The sequence below is a fragment of the Gobio gobio genome (assembly GCF_949357685.1).
Source record: "Gobio gobio genome assembly, chromosome: 2".
In the NCBI taxonomy this organism is placed as follows: Eukaryota; Metazoa; Chordata; class Actinopteri; order Cypriniformes; family Gobionidae; genus Gobio; species Gobio gobio.
Window position 1 is genome coordinate 57,757,016 of NC_137098.1, and position 25,129 is coordinate 57,782,144.

At 38.7% G+C, this 25,129-nt stretch overlaps 1 protein-coding gene across 2 annotated transcripts in view; it reads right to left on the minus strand.

Annotated features, from left to right (window-relative positions):
• Nucleotides 1-1,436: 1,436 nt before the first annotated feature.
• anpepa (alanyl (membrane) aminopeptidase a) overlaps nt 1,437-25,129 on the minus strand; it is a 35,650-nt gene continuing 11,957 nt past the window's right edge. The window contains exons 4-22 of one of the 2 annotated variants that reach the window (XM_079802229.1): nt 20,129-20,268; nt 19,914-20,040; nt 19,684-19,838; nt 19,493-19,606; nt 17,302-17,445; nt 16,192-16,257; nt 16,017-16,082; nt 15,754-15,929; nt 15,587-15,663; nt 14,446-14,579; nt 14,307-14,362; nt 11,762-11,909; nt 11,596-11,687; nt 11,402-11,512; nt 8,357-8,524; nt 3,658-3,798; nt 3,490-3,571; nt 3,212-3,371; nt 1,437-2,380 (exon numbers count right to left, since the gene is read on the minus strand). In XM_079802229.1, the coding sequence (XP_079658355.1) occupies nt 3,219-3,371; nt 3,490-3,571; nt 3,658-3,798; nt 8,357-8,524; nt 11,402-11,512; nt 11,596-11,687; nt 11,762-11,909; nt 14,307-14,362; nt 14,446-14,579; nt 15,587-15,663; nt 15,754-15,929; nt 16,017-16,082; nt 16,192-16,257; nt 17,302-17,445; nt 19,493-19,606; nt 19,684-19,838; nt 19,914-20,040; nt 20,129-20,268 (2,150 nt within the window). In that variant the 3' untranslated portion in view covers nt 1,437-2,380; nt 3,212-3,218. Of the gene's footprint in view, nt 2,381-2,415; nt 3,372-3,489; nt 3,572-3,657; nt 3,799-8,356; nt 8,525-11,401; nt 11,513-11,595; nt 11,688-11,761; nt 11,910-14,306; nt 14,363-14,445; nt 14,580-15,586; nt 15,664-15,753; nt 15,930-16,016; nt 16,083-16,191; nt 16,258-17,301; nt 17,446-19,492; nt 19,607-19,683; nt 19,839-19,913; nt 20,041-20,128; nt 20,269-25,129 lie in introns of those variants that run through there. The other variant, XM_079802228.1, reaches the window with a different exon arrangement.

The window sequence follows — 25,129 nt, forward strand, 5'->3', positions numbered from 1 at the left end:
ACAGCACTTATTTGAAATAGAAACTATATAAATATCGTTATTGTATTGTATTGTCACTTTAATTCATTTTAATGTGTTATTGCGGAATAAAAGTGTTAACCCCCCCACCCGACGCGAACGACGCCAAACTTTTGAACAGTAGTATACACTCACCTAAAGGATTATTAGGAACACCATACTAATACTGTGTTTGACCCCCATTCGCCTTCAGAACTGCCTTAATTCTGTGGCATTGATTCAACAAGGTGCTTAAAGGATTCTTTAGAAATGTTGGCCCATATTGATAGGATAGCATCTTGCAGTTGATGGAGATTTGTGGGATGCACATCCAGGGCACGAAGCTCCCGTTCCACCACATCTTAAAGATGCTCTATTGGGTTGAGATCTGGTGACAGTGGGGGCCATTTTAGTACAGTGCTCATTTTAGTACAACTCATTGTCATGTTCAAGAAACCAATTTGAAATGATTTGAGCTTTGTGACATGGTGCATTATCCTGCTGGAAGTAGCCATCAGAGGATGGGGACATGGTGGTCATAAAGGGATGGACATGGTCAGAAACAATGCTCAGGTAGGCCGTGGCATTTAAACGATGCCCAATTTGCACTAAGGGGCCTAAAGTGTGCCAAGAAAACATCCCCCACACCATTACACCACCACCACCAGCCTGCACAGTGGTAACAAGGCATGATGGATCCATGTTCTCATTCTGTTTACGCCAAATTCTGACTCTACCATCTGAATGTCTCAACAGAAATCGAGACTCATCAGACCAGGCAACATTTTTCCAGTCTTCAACTGTTCAATTTTGGTGAGCTTGTGCAAATTGTAGCCTCTTTTTCCTATTTGTAGTGGAGATGAGTGGTACCCGGTGGGGTCTTCTGCTGTTGTAGCCCATCCACCTCAAGGTTGTGCGTGCTGTGGCTTCACAAATGCTTTGCTGCATACCTCGGTTGTAACGAGTGGTTATTTCAGTCAAAGTTGCTTTTCTATCAGCTTGAATCAGTCGGCCCATTCTCCTCTGACCTCTAGCATCAACAAGGCATTTTCGCTCACAGGACTGCCGCATACTGGATGTTTTTCCCTTTTCACACCATTCTTTGTAAACCCTAGAAATGGTTGTGTATGAAAATCCCAGTAACTGAGCAGATTGTGAAAAACTCAGACCGGCCCGTCTGGCTCAAAATTGCTTAAATCACCTTTCTTTCCCATTCTGACATTCAGTTTGGAGTTCAGGAGATTGTCTTGACCAGGACCACACCCCTAAATGCATTGAAGCAACTGCCATGTGATTGGTTGATTAGATAATTGCATTAATGAGAAATTGAACAGGTGTTCCTAATAATCCTTTAGGTGAGTGTATGTTTCATGGCAGCATATTATCACATGTAAAATCAATAATAGTGTTACAATACAGAAGGGACAGAGACTAAGGATGCAGGTAACAGATGTTTATTGAACAACCAGAAGAGTGAATGGCAGTGTAGGTGAGTGAACGTGGAATAGCCAGGAGACAGATGTGGATAACTGAGTGATACTGTCCTTGTTCTTTGCAGATGAAGCGGGCTGGAGACAGACTGGAGCAGAGAAGACACAGGAGAACTCACACGAGACGAGGGACACCGAAGTAGACTTGGAATCACACTGGAGTCAGGTAAGTATCTTGAGGAGTCCTAGAGGTGAGCATACAGGTAAGAACTTGCTGCTATTGAGACCGGACGAAGACTGTGTGAGTGAGTGTGTCTTTTTTGCTGCTGGTGATTACTGTGCTGATGGGGTGCAGGTGTGTGTGATCAGTATTCGGGTGAAGGAGTGCGCTGTGATTGGGTGACGGTGGAGCCTGGCGTGTCTGTGACAAATAGCAGGTTAACAATAAAATTTTTAAAAAAAATAGAATTTTACATTCTAATAACAAAATATGAGTGGCAGTTGCCCAGTCACAATTGGTGTTGTGTGTGGCTGACTATATGCAAGTCTAAACACTTAGAAAAGTAGCACACCTCTCCTGAACAACCTGCATGATTTGAGGTATCATTTATAATCATAGCAGATGTCGTGCAGGATGAGTCAATGTATTAAATACACAGGATCGAGACACCACTAATTATACACTCATTCTGAAACAGGTTCCCTGCTTTTTCAATACTGATTGATCCATTGTCAGCGTATTGTATAGTCTAAAATGTAAATTTATCCTCATTTGCATCAGTGATGTGATCTAGTGGATAAATATCTGAGCTGGTAACTAAACCCCAAAGGGGCTCCATGAACTGTGTCCTTGTGATATGAATTCTCCTAAAAACTGTGTGCCAAAATGCTGTTAGCATCCATTCATTTTCATTCACTCAGGATGATGAATTTATGTGAGGTTGGAGCCGGTTCTGCAACACACAAACACACACACACACACACACGTTGGGTTGGTTTTCATGTTTTATGGGGACTTTCCATAGACAATCATTTTTATACTGTATAAAAAATGTTATTTTTACCTGAACCACACACCACAAAAAAAGGAATAATTCACCAAAGAAATGAAAATTCTGACATCAATATACACTACTTTTCAGCAGTTTGGTAAAATGGTAAGATTTTTAGTGAAATTAAACACTAAAACAGTAATATTGATGCAATTTAAAACAACTTTGTGTCTTGTTTTAACACATTTTAAAATGTAATTTAGTCATGTTGTGGTAAAACTAAATTTTCAGCATCATTACTTCAGTCTTCAGTCACATGATCCTTTCAGAAATCATTCTAATATGCTGATTTTCCTCTCAAGAAACATTTCTTACTATTGTTATCAATATTCAAAACAGTTGTGCTGCTTGATATTTTTGTGGAAACCTTGACACACACACAAATCTTACCAGCCCCAAATTTTTGAAAGGTAGTGCATAGTATTTGAGTAAATAACAACTTAAATATCAGCTGTTGCTCACACCAAGCTACCTTATAGATTCAGAAGAGTTTTATAATATTTTATTGGTGCTTTTAATGGACATTTTGTAGCTTGACTGCAACGATCGTTCCCATTCACCTTTATTATACAGAAAGGAACCAGGATATTAAAAAATGTCCCTTTTATGTTTTACAGATTAAAGAAAGCCATACAGATTTGGACAACAAGAGGGTGAGTACATGTGGACTGAATGATCATTTCTGAATTTTAGTGCATCCAGTTGAAATAACGCAAATATGCTTGAACTGACTCTGATTTTACTCTGATTCTGATGTGAACCACCGCAGCACCGGTTCCTTGTTTTCTGCCAGCCACTTAATCTTGGCTGTTGTCTTCTCGATGGCTTGCTGCAGCGCTTGAGTCCCCGAGCCGAATCCGGTCTCAGCGTTGTCCGTTTGGAACCGTTTCAACTGAACAAGGACAGCAAGGATTGAACACTTAAATCAGGTTCGTTTTTAATCTTATAATCCTCTCACAGTGCATGCAATAGATTTTTGACATGTGGTTCTAAGGTCAAAGGTCATGTACCTGACTGAGTTCATATGGTGTGCAGAATCTATTGGTAATGTCACCAATTAATCTGGAGAAAGTGAATGATCCAGTGCCGTACCTGTTGAGTAAAACCAACATGTATGCTTTCACACATTTTTTCTTTTGCTCAATGTGTTTGTGTGTTATGCTATTTGCCACACTTACATTTTAAAGAAATAGGCCCAGTTTGCCCGGACAAAGTCCCATGCCAAAGGTTGGCCAATAATATTACTGGCAATGTACCCAATGGTGGAAGTGGCATCCTGCTTGCGTATCTTTTCTGGATTCATAGTATATTCCAGGTACCTCAATAAAACATGAAACAATTTACACATTATACTTTGCATTTCCAATAGTATTACCGTGTATGCACATAACATTTCGGTAATGAACATGTTTTTATTTCTGCGACGATTCAAGTGTAAATATGCTTTCCATTGGGGCGAATGAAGTCTGGTTTACGTTAGTGTCATGCGAATGGTCTGGTCTGCTTTGGTCTGGAGACACGATAGCACAGAGCGGATCATATGAGCGAGTCGGCGTAGACCAAAAAACGCATTTAATTCTGCACAGAATTCTATATTTTAGTAGCCTGACAAGCCAGACCCACATCAAGATGTTGGGTCTGGGAACACACCATTGGCAGGGCTCAATCCGAGGGGCGGGATAAACGGTTGCCGTATAATTCCCTCTGCACGCAATAGAATAGCGCTACAACCAACCAGAGCAACGAAGAAGGTGAAGCCGAGCTAGTTGATAGATTAAACTTTCGTCGTATCCGGTCGGCAAAACTCCGAACACATCTTACTTTCTTAAGAATGACTTCAGTGCCATTCTTTGTTCTTTTCTCAAAGAAAAGCTTAACTCCAAGTCTTCCAGAGTTGCGGCCAAAGCCGATTCGAAAGACCGCTGTTCGCCAGCTGCTTTGTTTACGAGTAGCACGCGGAACCGCGGCAACTCTGCCGTCATTATGTTAAGCCCACCCACTGACTCAATACACAATGCGATTGGCCTGACCATAGTTTGTTTTTTCCAGCTCGCAAGCCAACGGAGAGTTGCTAGACGAGACTGGCTGCAAATTAGATTTGCTGCCACTAGGGTGCGTCTAGATTTCTAGGCTAATGTTTTAGAGCGATATGAAGGAAAAACTGTTAGAGATTAGGAGAAAACTGCAGCTTTATAAACGGCATACTATTAGCTATTTTTTTTAAAGGGGAGGAGCTGTTCGACATGTCCCGCCCTGTCTTCCTGTTTCAGTGGCAATTACGTCAACACATTGAATAATGCTGGGCATTTCAATCTTTTGGTACTGCGCCCACACTAAATCTGAGAGCTCTTTTTATAAAGATATCTGAAAGCTCTTTTTATAAAGATATCAAGATCAAATTTGAAACTTGTTCAGATTTATGACTTTAATTTTCTCACAGTTTTAGAGTAAAACGTATACAAATATAAAATAGTATTTTTGTCATGTATTTTTTGTATTTTTGCATTTGTCATAACAATAAATGTAAAATTCTGTAACTTCTATAAGTTTCTTTTTAAGAACTTTTTTCACTTCAGCAATAATCTGCATGTGTCGTCTTTAAAAAGAGACTAAACTAATGTGGTGCTCAAAAAGTGAATAAATGGATTATAACTACTGCATAAATATAATTTAGTAACACAAAATCTCCCAAAACTACAAAGTATTAAATACAAAACATTATCGAACTAAAATATTAATTTCATTGATAAAAAGAGCACCAGGGAGTTAAAGTAAAAAAAAGTCTAGCTGCTGTAATTGTCCTAGGAGTCACTTAGAAAGTACAATTAAAAGGCTGAAATCCTCAAAAAGAAAAAAGGTTGTTCCATAATCTTTTTTGTAACACCTACTGCATAATAAGCATATGAATATTAAGCAATATTGATATGTGAAAAATGTTTGATCGCTTAATCAAAGTCATTGTTGTGTAAACACATTTTGTATGCACCTTACAAGAAAACTATATAACTGGAAATGATGTACAGTGATATACAAAAACACACAGAGAAAAAAGTTGTACCTTTAGGGGTATACAACAGCTTGTCACTGGGGCAGTACCACTAAAAGGGCCAGATTTACTAAACAGGGCAAATTAGCGTGAGAGCGCAATTCCAAAAAAGCGCCAATGGGAGTGGAAAGTTCTGCGCATGATCTACTGACGACACACTAATTAAAGAACACGGTAACTCTTATAATAAGGTTCATTAGTTAACATTAGTTTACTACATTAGTTAACATGAACTAATAGTGATCTGCACTTATAAAGCATTTATTTATCTTGGTACACAATGTAACTATACACATCACAACATGTAAATAGGGAAATGTTGGGGTTATTTTGTCACTTATTGAGCAGTAGGCTAGCTGGAGCCATTTACCTCCAGTCTTTGTCCTAAGCTAGGCTAGTGGTGGGTGCGTCAGACAGAGTTATGGCACGCACGGGGATGAGAATGGTATGTATAGACTTACAGTGGGTATAGAAAAGAATCACCCCCCTTTAAAATAATCACATTTTGTTGCTTTGCAGGCTGAAATGAAAACGGACAAAAACTGTATTTACAACTTATAACATCCAAGTGAAAGATATAATACAAACTTGTCAGGGAAAAAAAAACAAATAAAAAAAACTGAATCACTGAGTTGGAAAAAGAATCACCCCCTTCTAAAAATGACTTGTGAACCCAATCAGGTGTAGTTAATCAACTTCTCAATAGCACACAAAGCCAATTGACTTTCAACTGTGATCAGCTGTGGTCATTTTGATTAGCTCAGCATGAAACAAGCGTTTCCTGAAGCATTTCAGTCCTTGGTAGTGCAACTGAAGAAAACAATCAACTATGGGTGGCAAGGCATTGTCTAAAGATCTCCGGGATAAAGTTGTGGACAGGCACAAGTCAGGAGATGGATACAAAACTATTTCAAAGGCTTTATCAGTGCCTAAAAGCACAGTGAAATATATTATTAAGAAGTGAAAGGTATTTGGTAGAACACAGACCCTCCCTGGATCAGGACGTCGCTCCAAACTGGATGAAAGAGCCAGGAGGAAACTGGTCAGAGAGGCTACCAAGAGGCCTACAGCAACTCTGAAGCATAGCTCTGAAGCAGTTGCAGGAATTCATGACAAAGACTGGGCGTTGTGCGCATGTGACAACAATATCACAAATTCTCCACAAATGTGGCCTGTATGGGAGGGTTGCAAGAAAAAAGCCACTCCTCAAGAAAGGCCACATGCAGTCACGACTGAGCTTTGCCAAAACGCACCTTGAAGATTCTGAGGCCACGTGGAAAAAGGTGTTATGGTCAGATGAGACTAAAATTGAATTATTTGGCCTCAACGCCAAACGATATGTCTGGTGAAAATCCAATACAGCTTACCATCCAAATAACACCATTCCTACAGTAAAGCATGGAGGAGGTGGTAATGTCATGTTATGGGGTTGTTTCTCTGCAGCAGGGACTGGAGCTCTTGTCAGGATAGAAGAAAAAATGGATGGGGCAAAATACTGTCAAATTCTTGAAGAAAATCTGCTGCCCTCTGCCAGAAAGTTGTCACTGGGAAGAAGATTTACCTTCCAACATGACAATGACCCAAAGCACACAGCAAAACTGACCACACAGTGGTTGAAGGAGAAAATGGTGAATGTCCTTGCATGGCCTCAGAGCCCAGACTTAAACCCCATCTGTGGAATGACTTGAAGACAGCAGTCCACAAACGGTCACCATCAAATTTAACTGAACTTGAGCAGTTCTGCAAAGAAGAGTGGTCAAATATTGCAACGTCTAGATGTGCAAAGTTTGTAGAGACATATCCCAACAGACTAAAGGCTGTAATTAAAGCAAAAGGTGGTTCAACAAAATACTCAAACAAGGGGGTGATCCTTTTTCCAACTCAGTGATTCTGTTTTTTTGGTGTTTTTTTTCTGACATGTTGGTGTTATATCTTTCACTTGGATGTTATAAGTTGCACTGAGTAATTACAGCTGAATAAAACTGTATCTGTCTTCATTTCAGGTTGCAAAGCAACAAAATGTGATTATTTTAAAGGGGGTGATTCTTTTCTATACCCACTGTATCTAACTCGGGGGGATACGGTTAATAAGCTAAAATCCCAAAAAGTCGGCGTGTTCCTTTTACGGTTAGTTCATGTTAGTTAATACATTAACTAATGTTAACTAATGAAACCTTATTGTAAAGTGTTACCAAGAACACAGGATCGTTTCCATAATGACCATCGCAATCTACCAGTTAGCATCTGGTTTAAGATGTGCTTTTTGGGGGCGTTAAAAAATGGCACAAAGATCAATAATATGTCAAGGGGCAAACCTTAGTAAATCACCTTGCGTGGTTCATTTAAATACTCGCTTCCCATAAATTTTGTGTCTGAAAGGGAGACTCCTACAAATGCATAGCCTATGCAATGAGTTCAGCCGCAAAAATAACTGTGCCCACCCCTTTTCAGCGCTAGTTTTTCACTGCTTGTCTTTAGTAAATCCTGATAGTAGTTTCTTTAAAGCCAAAAGAGGGTTTGCGCTGGCACAAACTGTTTGTAAATCTGGCCCAAAGTTTCATAGTATATGCACCTTTTAGGAGTAAAAAAGGTACAAAGATGTCCTTTTAAGGGTACTTCCCCAGAGACAAACTGTTGTACCCCTAAAGGTAAAATTTTGACACCCTTTTTCTCCATGTGTAGGATTATCTTAACATTTGTCCTTAAACCATGAAACCAATAAAAAAAATTGTGTCCAGTGTCAAGCATTTTAAATGAGAAAGTAGTTTTTTCCTTTTCATAATTTCAGACATCCTTATTCGTCTTTGAGCCTTGTGCTCTCCTATAGCTACCTGTTCAGTAACCAGGGCACTTTGGTGCAGGCCAGAGCCGATCTCAGTTTGGCAGCTTCAGCTGCAACTGTGACCTTCTGTAACATCTGCCAGCCAAAGTTCCATTCTTCTGCACCGCCCGCAGCGATGGCGTCACAGTACACTGTGGACCTCAGGTTAGGGTGAATCCTGGAAGGGATGAGAAAAAGAACGACCATCTGGACCAATTCCAGGCTGAGAATTATAAGAAAGTGGTGTGTGTGTGTGTGTGTGTGTGTGTGTGTGTGTGTGTGTGTGTGTGTGTGTGTGTGTGTGTGTGTGTGTGTGTGTGTGTGTGTGTGTGTGTGTAGGTAGGGTAGGCTCCTCTCTATGGAACTTTTTCTCAGACTGTGATCCCATCGTAAATCCTGCAAAGTTTTTTATATTTAAATTTTTTGTAAAATGTATAACACTATACTTTGTTTGTAATATATTACCTTTGCATAAAATTCCCCAAAAAATAGTTAATGCTGCTGTGAGGGTGTTTCTAATACAGCGGCTCAATGACGGTCAAATTAACATCTTTTTGTCTTCCGACTGCCGTTATCAAGCTCTCTCTATTTTTTCCTCTTTTGAAAGTTGTGAAGACACTATTGTGGAGTTTTTATTTTGCTATTTGAGCAAACGGGAACAGGAATAATATATTTCTGAAAAATATGTATTCTGTCATTCACCATAGGTTACCCAACTATGATGACTTCTGCTTCAGAGAAATGTTTTCCCTACTATGGAAGTCAATGGGGACCATCAACTGTTTAGTTCCCCATATTCTTCAAAATATCTTCTTTTGTGTTCAGCAGAAGAAAGAAATTCCTACAAGTTTGGAACAACTTGAGGGTGAATAAATGATGACAGACTTTTCATTTCCGGGTGAACTATCCCTTTAAGGCTTGTTATGGATAAAAAAGTACTTATAAATACAAACACTAGTTCGGGGTTACTTAGAGTTTTAAAATATTTTTGAAAAAATCTCTTAGTACAGAAGCCCTGAACCGCAAAGTAAAAAAAAAAAAAAAAAATCTAAAATTTTGAGATTAAAGACGAAATATTTCAAGATTAAAGTAAAAATATTTCGAGATTAATAAAGTCGAAATATTTCGAGATTAAAGTCAAAATTACAAGCGCAGCCTCATTGACGGAGCTCAATGATATTTTTTTTTTACAGATTTTTTTATTTTTACTTTGCGATTCAGGGCTTCCGTACTTATGCTCACCAAAGCTGCATTTATTTAATAAAAAATACAGTAAAACAGTTATATTGTGAAATATAATTACAATTTAAAATAACTTTTATATAATTTAAAATGTAGTTTATGCATGTGATGGCAAAGCTGAATTAGTCTTAATTAGTGTCACTTGATCCTTCAGAAATCATTCTAATATGCTGATTTGCTGCTCAAGAACCACTGCCGTCTGCTGCTTCTGCTACCTATTGCTTTTAGAGGGAAAAGCTGCCCAACACCGCTGATCTAGGATCTGTAGTCCTCTGTAAGAATTCGTAATAATAGCATATTATTAGCGAAAAGGAGTTGGCAAAAGATCCAGTGTGTATCTGTATTTTACGTGTTTTCACTTCCGTGAGTAATGTAGCAAATCACAGACATTTGTTGATTTTTTTTAACACAATGGCCAATCACAGGTGTTGAAGTTAGAATCCACTCACCGCTCAACTTTTTGTCCAGTGCTGAGTTCTGCATGTGCGCTAATCCTCTCTAACAAAATGTAGACATTATGTAAATAAGAGATTCATTGGGGACTTTGTGAGATCGCGTTCATTGAATGAGTGACAGCTTTCAGTGAATATAAAGGGATCGCTCTTTGCACGCTGTCTAGGCGATATAAAAAATAATAATTAATAGGCCTATAATATAATCAGAATTTGAATAAAACTTTTGTTTTCCATTCTTGACAAGCGGCCACATACGCACTTCAATACAGGCCCATCCGCATATAAATGCGGGATTCATTCTCGAAATTGAGATGACTGAAAGGGATAAAAATGTATGTATCGAAATCATATATTTGTAAGGAAAACGCGATTCCTGGCTGCATGGTAAGTTGTAAGGAACACTGTATCGAGGCCAACTATAGTTTAAACTAATAACTGTTTGTTTTACTGGCGTTTTCCCCTATTAAATCCAGTCATGCAGCAGCTCTTCTGCCACTCAGTCCGGCTGAGGGGTCGTGTTCCGGCGGGAAAGTGACGCTGATGCATACCCTCTATTACACAACTTCTGAAAGATTAGAGAATCTCCGGATCAAAACGCAGAGGGAAAAAAAGGAGCAGAAATAAGCGATAAAATCATTGCTTATGCACATTGAGGTCTTTGAATATGATTATCTTGCTTTTTTTATAAACTTGCCCACAAAAAAGAATGCATGAATCTAGAATAACACTTTTTTTGTCTGTTTGTTTGTTTGTCTGTTTGATTGAAAGCAGTTCTTTTGATATAGGCTATTGCATGTTCAGATATTCATACAACAAAATATTCTCGGGGGCCATTAATTTATTTTGTGCGTGAAAATGATCAAGACCTCTGGTGGTGGCTGGCAACTTTTTTTTAAAAACGCTGGTGGGGAAAGAGTTAATATTTTATTTAAAAGTATTGTATTCTGTATTTAAAAATCTCTAACTTTTATGAAGATGTAATAATTTGCTTAAACTCTGAAATGACTTTCCTTTTCAGATGAGGTTACGAATCCTGGGACCGAGAATGGTCTTGTACATGTTGCCCAGTTGGGGCCCACCATATGAAATCCATCTGGGCAATTAACATGGGGCCATTATGAAACCCGCGGACAAACCTATATGGGGCCCATTTTTCAGCCCATTTCATACCCATATGGGCCCCACACAAATGTTGGCTGGGTCTTGTCAACCCGTCCCCTCTAATAAATCTGATAAAATGATGATGGGATGATTAAACAAGCACTAGGAAAATTGCAATACAACATTCTGAAGGACTGGAGGAGTTTCTATATTGCTTCACATAGGAAGTTGCTTAACTGACTGCGGTTTACACTCACGCATTGATTTGAGGATTCTGCATCCATCTTTTGAACCAGCTCTTGGTTAGTTCTCTGCATCCCTCTACGCCGGTACTGCAGGCTAGTGAGAGTGCAATGATCTGTGTAAACCTGAGGATACAAAATATACAACATAACTTAATATTAATCAAATAGAGTCTGGGAAGTGTGTGACATAAAAGATTTGTTCTTACTGATCAGTGTGGCCAGACGGAACTGTTGTCCAGTTTGAGCTGATAGTACCAAAATGTTCAAACAGAGGTTTGGCTTGTTTCTTGAGATAAGCCTGAAAGAAATACATACAGCAGGTCCTGTAATCTGTTTGTTTTACTTTGATTATAAAGATGAGATTCAACCAACCTGCAAGGCACCGTAAACTTCACTGCGATCGAACAACTGGAAAAAATAGTTCAGATTCCGAAGCGCTGACTCCCATGGAATGTATTCCCGCTCATGAATGAGATATTTAGTTGTTCTCAAAGCGAGTGTTATGTTTATAATGGATGCTCTGGAAAAAATAAAGAAAACATGAGTTTTACAAGGAATACATACACTCACAATTCCCACACTTTTGGACCAGTGAATTTTCATGACATTTAGATAGATACAGATTTTTAAAAATCATTTTCATTCAGACTGATTTACTAATTAATCGTTTAGACTAAATTGACTGACTCATAACAAAGAAATGACAAAGAATAGGGGACACTACAGCGATCAAAAACACGAAATTGCTCCTAACTCCTAAACCGTTTGTTGTGAATTTTTGAAAAACCTAATTTTGTGAGTCTGAATTTCAATAATTATTGAAAAAAGTCTAAATTTCAATTCACGGTCGCTAAGGGGTGCCAAAATGTTCGAACTGGCTGGGGCCACTTTCACTAAAACTCTTGAACGGAATGAGATGTTTTACCCAAACTCAGTACACATTTGTATGGGCTAACTCTTTGGTTGTGTGAAAAGAATTGCGGCGATTGGTCACTTGGTGGCGCTATAACAGGAAAAAATTAAGTGCCAACCTCCCCCAGTTTCTCTTGAAGCCAATATGGAAGTGACTTAAACTGCAATTCATCGAGTGGCCCCTAGAGACTTTTGGCCGCTTTTGGTCTATATATTTAAAGGATTAGTTCACTTTTAAATAAACTTTTGCTGATTGTTTACTCACCCCCATGTCATCCAAGATGTCCATGTCTTTCTTTCTTCAGTCGAAAAGAAATTACGTTTTTTGATGAAAACATTCCATGATATTTCTCCATGTAATGGACTTCAATGGGCTCCAAACGGTTCAAGGTCCAAATGACAGTTTCAGTACAGCTTCAAAGGGCTTTAAACAAAACCAAACGATACCAGGCAATAAATAAGGGTCTTATCTAGCGAAACCATCAGTTTCTGCGAGAAACCGAGCAGTATTTATGCTATTATTCATGCTCTTATCAGACAAAGTTTTGAATCTCTGAGCTCCGCCATAACTTCCGCCTAGTGAGGTCAAAATACGACCGTGGTCATAGATATATACGCAGATGCCTCATTAGCGCCTGAACGGATCAGTGGAATGAGGAATCTACGATCGATATATCTATGACCACGGTCGTATTTTGACCTCACTAGGCGGAAGTAATGGCGGAGCTCAGAGATTCAAAACTTTATCTGATCAGAACACAAATAATAGCATAAATACTGCTCGGTTTCTCGCAGAAACTGATTATTTTGCTAGATAAGACCCTTATTTATTGCCTGGTATCGTTTGGTTTCGTTTAAAGCCCTTTGAAGCTGTACTGAAACTGTCATTTGGACCTTGAACCGTTTGGAGCCCATTGAAGTCCATTACATGGAGAAATATCATGGAATGTTTTCATCAAAAAAACTGAAGACTGAAGAAAGAAAGACATGGACATCTTGGATGACATGGGGGTGAGTAAACTATCAGCAAAAGTTTATTTAAAAGTGAACTAATCCTTTGCCCTTCATGACAACTGTGAGGGGGGTTAAAGTTCGTCATAATTAAGGGCGTGGCCACTTTTAGTGACAGGTGGATTGGTGTTTGTCTGCTGTCTGTTACTGTCATCATGTCAACTCAGTTCCACCCACGTCCCGCCTCTTTGCCCATTTTCTGTTATCCGGGAGTGACTGCCAAGATGGCAACGGCCTGCTCGACCCTACTTTACGCTTCAAAACTGCTCTTCAGAATCCTATGGGTCAAGGACACTACGTCCATATTTTTTTTTAAAGTCTATGGAAAAAACATGAAAATGGCCACTGAAAACCGTTGGTCCGATTGACTAGAAAATTGGCATGTTGTGTCTTGGTGCCAAGGTGCCATGATTGTCTATGAGGACATTGGAGTATCTCAAAAAACACGGCAATGTTTTACACATACACGCAATATTCATAATATGTCTTAGATATCGTTTGTTAAATATTTGCAATTATTTAAAAACCCAACTTTTGTTTTTTGGTCAACCTCAATAAAACAACTGCAGTGCAAGTCTCTGGACTCAACAACAGGGTCGTTTAGAAAATGGGCGTGACCAAATATACCCAAAAGTCTGTAAATCCTAAACGAAAACTCAAATTCTCGAAATTAGGTGAGCACATGCAACATTATTCTAAAGAAGCATGACAACTTTTCTGGAGATAGGACGATAGGTGGCGTTATAACTGTTGAAACCATTTCTGCTGCTCAATATTTTGTGAAAACTGTGATACATATTTTGATGAATAGAAAGTTCAAAAGAATAGCATTTATTTGAAATATAATTTTTTTGTAATGTTATAAATGTCTTTACTCTCACTTTTGATTCATTTAATGTATCCTTGCTGAATAAAAGTATTAATTTCTGAAAGAAAGAAAAAACTACTGACCCCAAACTTTTGAACAGTGTACATGCATTTTAATAACTCTCACCTTGCTAGATTAAATGCGTCATCCAGAATTTGAGCTCTGTTCACCACAGGTATCACCTATGCAAAGAAAAGATATAGATGGTTGTTTTTTGTGTCTTTTTGGCATTTTTATGACTGTTCTCATAATTTTCATGCAGGACCTGGTGATTTGACTCCAGTTCGCTGAGAAGTCGCTCCCAGTTGCCAAGGTCGTAGTTCACTCTGAAGTATCCTGACACATGGAGGTTGGCCAGCACCCATTCGCCTTGGCTGACTTTCATGGTTTTGTAAATAGCTTAAAGCAGATAAAATAAGGTCATATTTCATGTAGTATCTTTTTCCTTTTAAACGCTTTCTATTTCAAATAAATTCTGTTCTTTTAAACTTTCTGTTCATCAAAGAATCCTGAAAAAATGTATCACTGTTTCCTCAAAAATATTAACCAGCACAAATGTTTTCAACATTGATAATAATAATAATAAATGTTTCTTGAGCACCAGATCTGCATGAATTAATATTCAGCTTTACATAACATGAATAAATTACATTTTAAACATTATTAAAATAAAAACACAAGTTATTTAAATTCTAATTATATTTCATAATATTGCTATTTTCAACGCATTTTTGATCAAATTAATGCAGCCTTAGTGAGTAGATCTTTCAAAAACATAATTCTTTAAAAATATATTTTGAACAGTAGTGTATTTTCAAATTAAAATGAGCCAAACAATATTTAATCATTCTAAACTTGAATAAATTAAAGCTGCTTGCTCAAATTAATGTAAATAGTGCATTATGAAAATAAACCCTAGAGCTAATCTAAAAATGAAATATAAAAACTATTACTTTTATAAGCAAGCAGGTGAAAGTCTGACAACCCAGAACACTCTGGCAACTACAGAGCAGCATGTAACCTTAGCAACACCCTGGCAACCACCCAAAACATCCTGGCATTGTGGTTGCAAGTTTTGCACTGGGAACACTTAGTAAAAAGTAAAAAACGAATGCATGCTATTTGGCTTTCTTTCGGGCCAAAATAGTTTTGTAAGCTTCACTCCCTTGTCTTCCAAAAACATATTTAATTTCCAAAATATCCAGGATTTCATGCATGTCCAGCCCCCTGTAGAATAAGGAGTAACACTTGACTCTTTGCCTACTACAGATTGGCCCTTGCGGTGGAGTGCAGAGACCCATAACAAGAAGAACCTAGTGACCTGCGATTGTATTGAGAGACCTGTTGCAAGATCTTGAGGTTGATGTAAGTACAGTATAAAGGGATTTTTAGAAGGTTTCATTTACCTGATTTATGTAGAAGCCACAGCTGATCCTGCACCTGGCCTCTTTTCATCCATTTGATGGGCACAAACCATTCATAACTGAGGTTTAACACAGCAGTTAGACTTATAGGAAGGGTTTTCAAGTGATCTACAAATAATATATTGCAGGAAAGATGCTCGACAACATACTTGAATTCAGATTTCCTATCCACCACTGCATCTTTTTCCAGGAGAAAGTGCTTTTGGCTGACGTTCCCTGTTCGGGTGTCAATGGTGACTACTGGGAAACCCATCTGTAGTATCCAGCGGTTCATGATCTCGTGAACACTGTACGGCAGTTTCACCCCTGGAGTTTGATCTACTGCCTGGTTGGGACGTGAAAATGAGCATAACGTTGAATTCCAGCATGTTTTTTACACCACATATAAATCTCAAACAGTTAAACATCCCACCTTTTGAAGATGATCCCAGAGGTCTGAATAGACAGAGGTTCCAAAAGCAAACTGGTTTAGATAGCTCTGTGGGAGAGGAACAACACACACTCTTTTCTCTGGTCGTGAAGTATGGAGTAAAGGTTGCATGCACTCTTGAACTTGTTCAAAAACTTGAGACTACAGTAAGACTTACACTGAGTCCCTTGGCAAACACAGGCTCTGTCAGGAATTCTGAGAGCATTTTAAGCACCGCAGCGCCCTGTAATGACAAACATATGTACTGGTTTTATCTCGGACCGGACTGAAGCTACCCTGACCGCTTTATGACTTGATTTGCTACCCCTCAAGGGATAGTGCGTTTGGTGGTCTTTCGAAATTCCACACTATCTGTGCTGAAGCTGAAACCCAACATGGATCATCCAACATAAGATCCAAAAGGTTTTCTAATGTTGTAATCAATACTAATGTTATAGGTGGTTGCCAGGGTGTTACTAGGTTGTCGTTAATCTGAATAATTATTAGCACATCAATATCCTGTTTCTAGGGTGTTCTGAGTGGTCATTATTCTGTTTGCTATCCAGTTTCTGGGTTTGTGGATGGATGGTTCTGAATAGTTGTTAATCCACTGATATCCAGTTGCTAGGGTGTTTCTGATAGTTGCTAGGGTATTGTGGGTGGTAGCTATGGTATTCTGAGTGTTCTTAGTGTTTTTCAGTTCTTGGTGGTTGCTAGGGCGTCACTAAATTTCTAGATCTTATGATAATGCTTTTTTGAAAGTTGTAATCAGTACTGAATGTAAAACTGCCACAATGTTGCGGGTGGTTGCCAGGGTGTTGCTAGGTAGTCATTAAGGTGTTCTGAATAATTACTAGCACATCAATATCCTGTTTCTAGGGTGTTCTGAGTAGTCTTTATTCTGTTTGCTATCCAGTTTCTGGGTTTGTGGATGGATGGTTCTGAATGGTTGTTAATCCACTGATATCCAGTTGATAGGGTTTTTGGTGGTTGCTAGGGTGCTGTGGGTGGTTGCTATGGTATTCTGGGTGTTCTTAGTGTTTTTCAGTTCTTGTTGGTTGCTTCAAAGTTGTAATCAGTACTGGATGTAAAACTGCCACAATGTTGTGGGTGGATGCCAGGGTATTGCTAGGTGGTTGTTAAGGTGTTCTGAGTAATTATTAGCACAATGCTATGTTCTGAGAGGTCTGTATCATATTTGCTATCCAGTTTCTAGTTATTGGGAGTCACAGGGGTTCGCTGGGGTGTTGCTATAGGGGTCTTATGATAATGCAGTAGATTTTTGTACCTTGCTGTATGATATGGTGTTGAACATTTCACTAATTTCTGAGGGAGTGTTGACCTCCTCCTCCTTTCGGGTGAGCGGGTGAGAGGAAGTCAAGCTATCCACAGCAAACGCTCTCTGCTGGTCATACAGAATGGTCTGGTCTTTCTGGCGAGGGACAGAGTTGGTCATCAATTAAGTGTTACAAGCTAAATATTTAGCTGCAATGCAACATTCAACTCTGCATCATGCTCTCTTAAAGGTGAAGAGTGTCATTTCTACACCACTAATGGCTATAAATGAAACTGCAAAAATAATAAAGATTTCCGGATTTACCAAGAACTCCAAGAAAAATAAGAATTTATTATCTATTTATTTAAAACATTATTTTAGACTTTAGCATCCCTGCGACTCTACATAGAACAAGTGATTTGGACTATGGATGAATTGGTGGGTCCATCCATCCATTCATCATTCATCCATTCATCCATCATTCATCCATCCACCCATCAATCCATCCATCATCCATCCACCCATCAATCCACCCATCAATCCATCCATCATCCATTCAACCAATCATCCACCCATCATCCGTCCACCCATCAATCCATCCATCATCCATTCAACCATCCATCCACCCATCAATCATCCATTCAACCATCCATCCACCCATCAATTCATCCATCATCCATTCAACCATCCATCCACCATCAATCCATCCATCATCCATTCAACCAATCATCCACCCATCATCCGTCCACCCATCAATCCATCCATCATCCATTCAACCATCCATCCACCCATCATCCATCCACCCATCAATCATCCATTCAACCATCCATCCACCCACCAATCCATCCATCCATCAATCATCCATTCAACCATCCATCCACCCATCAATGCATCCATCATCCATCCACCCATCAATCCATCCATCCATCATCCACCCACCCACCCATCCGTCATCCATCCACCCATCAATCCATCCATCATCCATCCACCCATCAATCATCCACCCATGCATCATCCATCCATCCACTCATCCATCATCCATCCACCCATCATCATCCACTCATCGATCATCCATCCAACCATCCATACACCCATCAATCCATCCATCATCCATCCCTCCATCCATCCACCCATCAATCCATCCATCCAACCAACCATCATCCATCCACCCATCCTTAATCCATCCATCCGTCCATCCACCCATCCATCATCCATCTATCCATCCATCTACCCATCCATCATCCATTCATCATTCCACCCATCAATCCATCCATCCATCCATTCACCCATCCATAATCCATCCACCCATCATACATTCATCCGTCCATCCATCTGTCCATCCATCTATCCATCCATCATCCATTCATCATTCCAACCATCAATCCACCCATCCATAATCCATCCATCCACCCATCCATAATCCATCCATCCACCCATCCATCATCCATCTATCCATCCATCTACACATCCATCATCCATTCATCATTCCACCCATCAATCCATCCATCCATCGATTCACCCATCCATAATCCATCCATCATCATACATTAATCCGTCCATTCATCTATCCATCCATAATCCATCCATCCACCATCAATTAATCTGTCCACCCATCAATACATCCATCCATCATCCGTCCATCCATCACCCATCCATCCATCCACCCATCCAGTCACAAGGCTAGCTAAATAAATAAAAAAAACAGGCTGTTATTCAGGTTTACCTATATTTTTTGGCCCTCTAAAACAAATAAATAAATTAACACTTTTTTATATTTTGCCTGCTTGCTGCTTTATCTTGTCAGAATATATGTCTACTTTTGAATGACCGTCAAAGGAGAAAGATGCTATTCGGGCAGGGATGCATCCACCAGCTGGGACTAACTGAACCATGCTAACCAGCCAAACTTTGACCCCTTTGCTTAAACAAACAGACACCAATGTTTTGAAAGCACCACAGAGCCAAAGTCTTTACACTCCTCAGGAAATATACAGCCTATACATTCTTTATAGTCTGTTCATTTAAATTGGGATAGAGAAAGTATGTACACACTTCACCTTTAAATGCAGACACATTTTTCTGCATTATGTAAGTGCCTTGATGATTATGTTATAGTATGAGCATAAGATTATCTTGTGGACATCTTAAAAGTATATCTCAAAGAAAGGGACTATTTCACAAATCCTTTGAGTGATGTTCTTACAATGTTCCAGGTCGGCTCAGCATGATCAGCACCCAGATACTCCACGTATGAAGCAAACCCCTCGTTCAGCCAGAGATCATTCCACCATTTCAGCGTCACAAGGTTTCCAAACCACTGGAAGACATAAATCACATAGTAAACTATGTAAAGCCAAAAGTACTCACAGTTCCCATTACTGGGCCTACACGTACCATGTGAGCCAGCTCGTGAGAAACCACAGTCACAATCCTCTGCTTGTTGCCATTGGCAGACGTCTGCTTGTCGTATAGAAGGGCAGTCTCTCTGTAAGTGACAAGACCCCAGTTTTCCATGGCTCCCGATTTGAAGTCAGGCAGCGCAAGCTGATCTAAGAAATAAAGGATAAATTTGCATTCTGCTGTACTTTTAAGGTTAAATGTTTTCTTAATGAAGTTGGTCGTACCTGACTTAGAAAGCGGATAGCTAGTGTTGTAATATTTCTCAAAGAACTCCAGTATTGGCTGAGTGATACTGAGCGCATAATCTCCTTGCCCATCATCAATGGCTTTTTTCCGCGCCCATATTCTTACCTGTGACAATCCAAACAAACTTAATTTTGTTATTCCCAAAAAATAAAATAATTCCCTTTCCCAGTTTAGATTAATAAATTGTCATTACCAAAACACCCTTGCTGTCCTCAGAAGTGATGTAAGTAAAATCACTGACGAAAAATGCGACAAGATATGTTGACATCCTCTTTGTCGGTTCAAATATCGTCCTGGTAACGTCCGTTCCTTTAATGTTGACATTTACTGCCTCTAAGATGAAAAGATAAGAAACCACAGTCAGAGCTATTTGTTTATGAAAAATGTAGGGCTGTCAATTAATTAAAGGATTTTGAGTAAAATGTATTATTTACCTTGGATTTACTTTATGAATTTGGCAGACGCTTTTTGTTCAAAACCACTTACTTTGCCTTTAAAGAGATAGTCCACCCACACATTTAATTGTCATTTCTTCATCCTCATATCGTTCCAAACCTGTTTGAATTTCTTTGTTTTATGGAACATAAAAGACGATATTTTAAAGAATGTTGGTACCAGTTTCGATTCCCATTGACTTACATTATATGGACAAAAATAGAAAGGTAGTCAATGGGATACAAAACAGTTTGGTTTCCAACATTCTTCAAAATATATTTTTTTTTTTCCTGCAGAGGAAAGAAATGCGTACAGGTTTGAAACGACACGAGGGTGGGTAAATAATGACAGAATTTTCATTTCATGGGTGAACTATATACAGTGGCAAGAAAAAGTATGTGAACCGCTTGCAGAATTTGTGAAAATGGGAATAACTTTAACTAAATAAGAGGGATCGAACAAAATGCATGTTATTTTTATTTTATTTACTACTGTCCTGAATAAGATATTTTACATAAAAGATGTTTACATATACTCTACAAGACTCTAAAATTGCTGAATTTATTAAAATGACCCTGATCAAAAGTTTATTTATTTTTTCACAGATTCTGCAAGCGGTTCACATACTTTTTCTTGCCACTGTATTTTATCAGTTCATACATTCCCTGGGAATCAAACCTGTGACTTTAGCATAGCTAGTGCCAAGCTGTACTGTTTGAGCTATAAAAATACCTTTAAGTATGCCAATTAGTTAATCAAATACCAATTAATTAACCATATAAATATAAATTACATATAACAAAACAATCAAGATAATTGAAAGACATTACATTTATTTTGGCAGGCAAAGTCATTGAATGCATAGACGTTAAAGTGGTTTTATAAGTCAATATATAATTGTTCAGTTTATTTCCATATCTTTAAACATAAGTGACTGTGGCAATCCATTTTGCATTTGAAAAACATTTTTAACAGGGATATATTAGAAAATCTTGACAGGGTTTAACTAATTGGATACAGAAACGTTGTTTTGATGTGAAATTGGCCCTGCAAGCAAAACATGATTTGAAGCAAAAGTTTGCCTGGTTTGCTTATGTTCAGATAGTCAAGATTAGGTTTGAAGCTGATGGCAGTTGAGGGAATAATTGAGAAGAAAACAAATGGAGCTAAAGTGAATGCCAACATCAGGAGGACAGATGCTGCCGAATGACACATAACCAGCAGATTACAGTGACTCTAAAAGTGCAAAGTTTGCATTTCGTGTGTGGTTTTAAAGGAATTAGTCATTTCATTTACGTTGTTCTTAACCTATGGCTGTCTTTCTTTCATGATTCATGGTGATTTCTTTTTAAAGAGTTAGTTAACCCAAAAATCTGTCATTAATTACTCACCCTCATGTCTTTCCAAACCTGTTAGACATTCATTCGTCTTCGGCACACAAATTAAGATCTTTTTTTCTGTCCCTCAATTGACAGCTATGCAACTACCACATTCAAGCGCATGGATTATTAACAAAATCCATGTGACTCCAGTGGTTTAACCTCCATTTTTTTGAAGTGGCGCAAGTGCTTTGTTTGTGCAAAAAACATCATTTACTACTTGTTTTACAAAATATGAATCTCTCCTACGTTCACGAGAGCACTACACACATGCGTTTTGAGTTGACGCGAGAGCAGACGCTGTTGCATGAACGCGCGTTAGTTGTAGGGTTGACATTTTTTCCCTCCCTTTTAAAGTAGAATTGGCAGATGACAGAATAATTTAATTGTAAAATATATATATTAGTGCTGGGAATCAATACTTTTTTTTTACTAATTAATCGCATTTTTCTGTCATTAATCGTGATTAATCGCAAGTTTTTAATATTTTGATATTGTAATAATTTGAGTTACTCTCCAAATTAATGTAGAAACAATTTAAAGACAGCATTTAAATACGTGTTGTAATGGCATCGTTTTATGAATGAAGGCCAGTCTCACTGATACTAATGTCTCTATGAAATATTAATGACGTTACATTACAGTATAAGTGAAAGCTCCCAATTTCAACATTTATTAGGCTTAAAAAAAACAACTTTTAATTTAAGTTAACTTAAAACAATCTTTACATAAACCCATTATAATAAATGTTATATTTACCTGTGGCCTTCCCTGTTAGACATATACAGAAATGTAATAGTTATCAAACATCTTTCTTAACTGCATAAATAATAAATAAAATATATATTAATCATCTTTTCTCTGTTCCCGTTGTTCTTTGATGAACATTAATGACAGACAGTGCATTAATCATCAGTGCTGCTGTCTCACTGTTCACACCGGACGCGAATGACACGAATAAATCGCACATGCGTGAAATTCACTTCAAGATGGCCGTAACCGAACTGACGCGCTGTCACGCGCATCTCATTTTCTCACAAGTTCATTTAAGACGTTATTTAACTCATTTAATACTCCTAATATGAGAATACTCTGAAAAAATAGCGTTTTGGCAAAATTCTCTGTGTTGGTGTTATTGTTTGTTCAAGAGCAAAAGAGAATTCGATGTGTGCACGAGACTGACGTGAGTCCGTCTGTGCGTCGAGTGTGTGTGTGTGTCTGGCTGTCCCAATCATAGATATGGTCCCAATGAGCTGACAGACACACCCACACACAGGAAATTAACATACAGCCCATTCTCTTGTGTCTTGTGGTCTTGTCGCACTTAGATTGTTTAAAAGCATTTACATAAGAGTATGGTAATATTATGTAACGCTAGGCAAAAATTGATATAAAAACAGACACTGCGTTAACTGCGTTAAATATTTTTAAAGGTCCCATGGCATGAAATTTTCATTTTATGAGGTATTTCAACATTAATATGAGTTCCCCTAGCCTGAATATTGTCCCCAAGTGGATAGAAATGTTGATCGGTGTAAACCCGAGTTCTGGCTGTCTTTCTCTGCCTTTGAGAAAATGACAGGCCAGACGAGCCAATCCTGAAGTCTCCTGGTTTGACGTCCAAGCAGGAACGGTTACCTCCCTTTCCTCCGCCCAGAGAATCTGGCACGCCCATGCAAACACTCGAGATCATTAACGTTACTTGTGAACGAGTGAACACTGGCAGTTTCTCAGTGTTTGGATGTACAAATGAAAACAGAAGTCTTTCTTCAGTTCCTTCTGATCTGTGATCATTGATTTCTTATGTGTAGCTTATTATTTATTATTTGTGGACACGCAGCGGCTTCTCTCTCTCCCGACAGAACGGTGTTTTCGTGTTTTCTATCTTGTGAGTCAGTGTTTTTGTACGTCCTTGTCGCGTCTATCTGTTCTAAAATGTGCAAACAGTCTTTTCTGTTTAACATCAGCAGTCACATCTTTAGAGATAAACTTCACGCACGCCGAAGCTCGGCCTCCAACATCCCCGACCCCCAGTACTGCATCTGGCCCACAGCGGAGGCACCAAACGCGGCGTGAGATTAAGCAGAAGGAGGGTAAGCGTGAGGATATCCGGCTAGGCTAGCCAGCTTTCCCCACAATAAACTGGATTACATTCGATTACAGCTGTTGTGTCTTTGTTTGCGCTGTGTAACGTTACTCAATGCGCGTCAATGATGCTATTCATATGATTGGAACATATCTAGAAATAATGCTATACTCAACACTTACTAACTCGTTCATCTCGCTGTAATGGTACATTGCATGTGTTACAAAGTTGGTAGAATAATGATGAAGAGGACTCGGCGTGACTGGGACTCGTGTTTATTCAGAACTCTCAGATACAAACACAATAAACTCGCGCTGACTGACAGCGCTCTCATAACTCAGTAGTTACTATAAATAACTTTGTTAGCAATCGCTTCGTCTCCGTGATGTCCGGTTCGCAAACGAATCATTCTTTTGAATCGGTTCTTTTTAGTGAACCGAACCAGTTCACCAAATCGGACTGAATCGTTCTAAACGGTTCGCGTCTCGAGTCAGCGCTGATCCATAATTTACTAAAGTTACTAACTTTCTGACATGAGTGACAGCCCCTCCGACTAGAAATAAACTAATAACCTGAAGTATATGCTAGTAACTACAACAGTTCACCCTGAACTGAGACATGCTGAGAGAACTGATGAGAAGTGAACACAGGTCCATCCGTCTCTCTGGCAGACTCGTGCCTGCTCGTGCCTCGTTAAACCACGCCCCCTCCGCTCATTTAAAATGCAAATATGTCAGCCAATCACAACAGTGGGCGTTTTTACTGAAGTTTCACAGCAGACACGCCTCTTGAAGCAGGGCATTCAGCCACAGGGCAAACAGCAGTATAGAAAAAATGCCTTTTATTTCTAAATTATGACATTTTATGATGTAAAAATCATACTAATAATATAAGTACACCTCAGAAAACACTATAAAATAATAGAAAAATGCCATGCCATGGGACCTTTAATGCTTTAAACTGTAAAAATTAATCGCCTGCATTAACGCGTTAATTTGTCCAGCCCTAATATATATACAGTATATATATATATATATATATATATATATATATATATATATATATATATATATATATATATATATATATATATATAAAAAACTTGCTGCAGCTTGTTAGCACATACAGATTAAACATTCAGGGCTTCATCATACAGCGACACCCGGCGGAAAGCAAGTGTTTTTTGCTAGTTTCAGCCCGCCGCAGTTATCATTTTCACGTTCAGGGGTGCGTTTCCCGTACAACGACGTTACTCAATGCTTAACTACCATAGTACGTTGCATCGTTTAAGAAA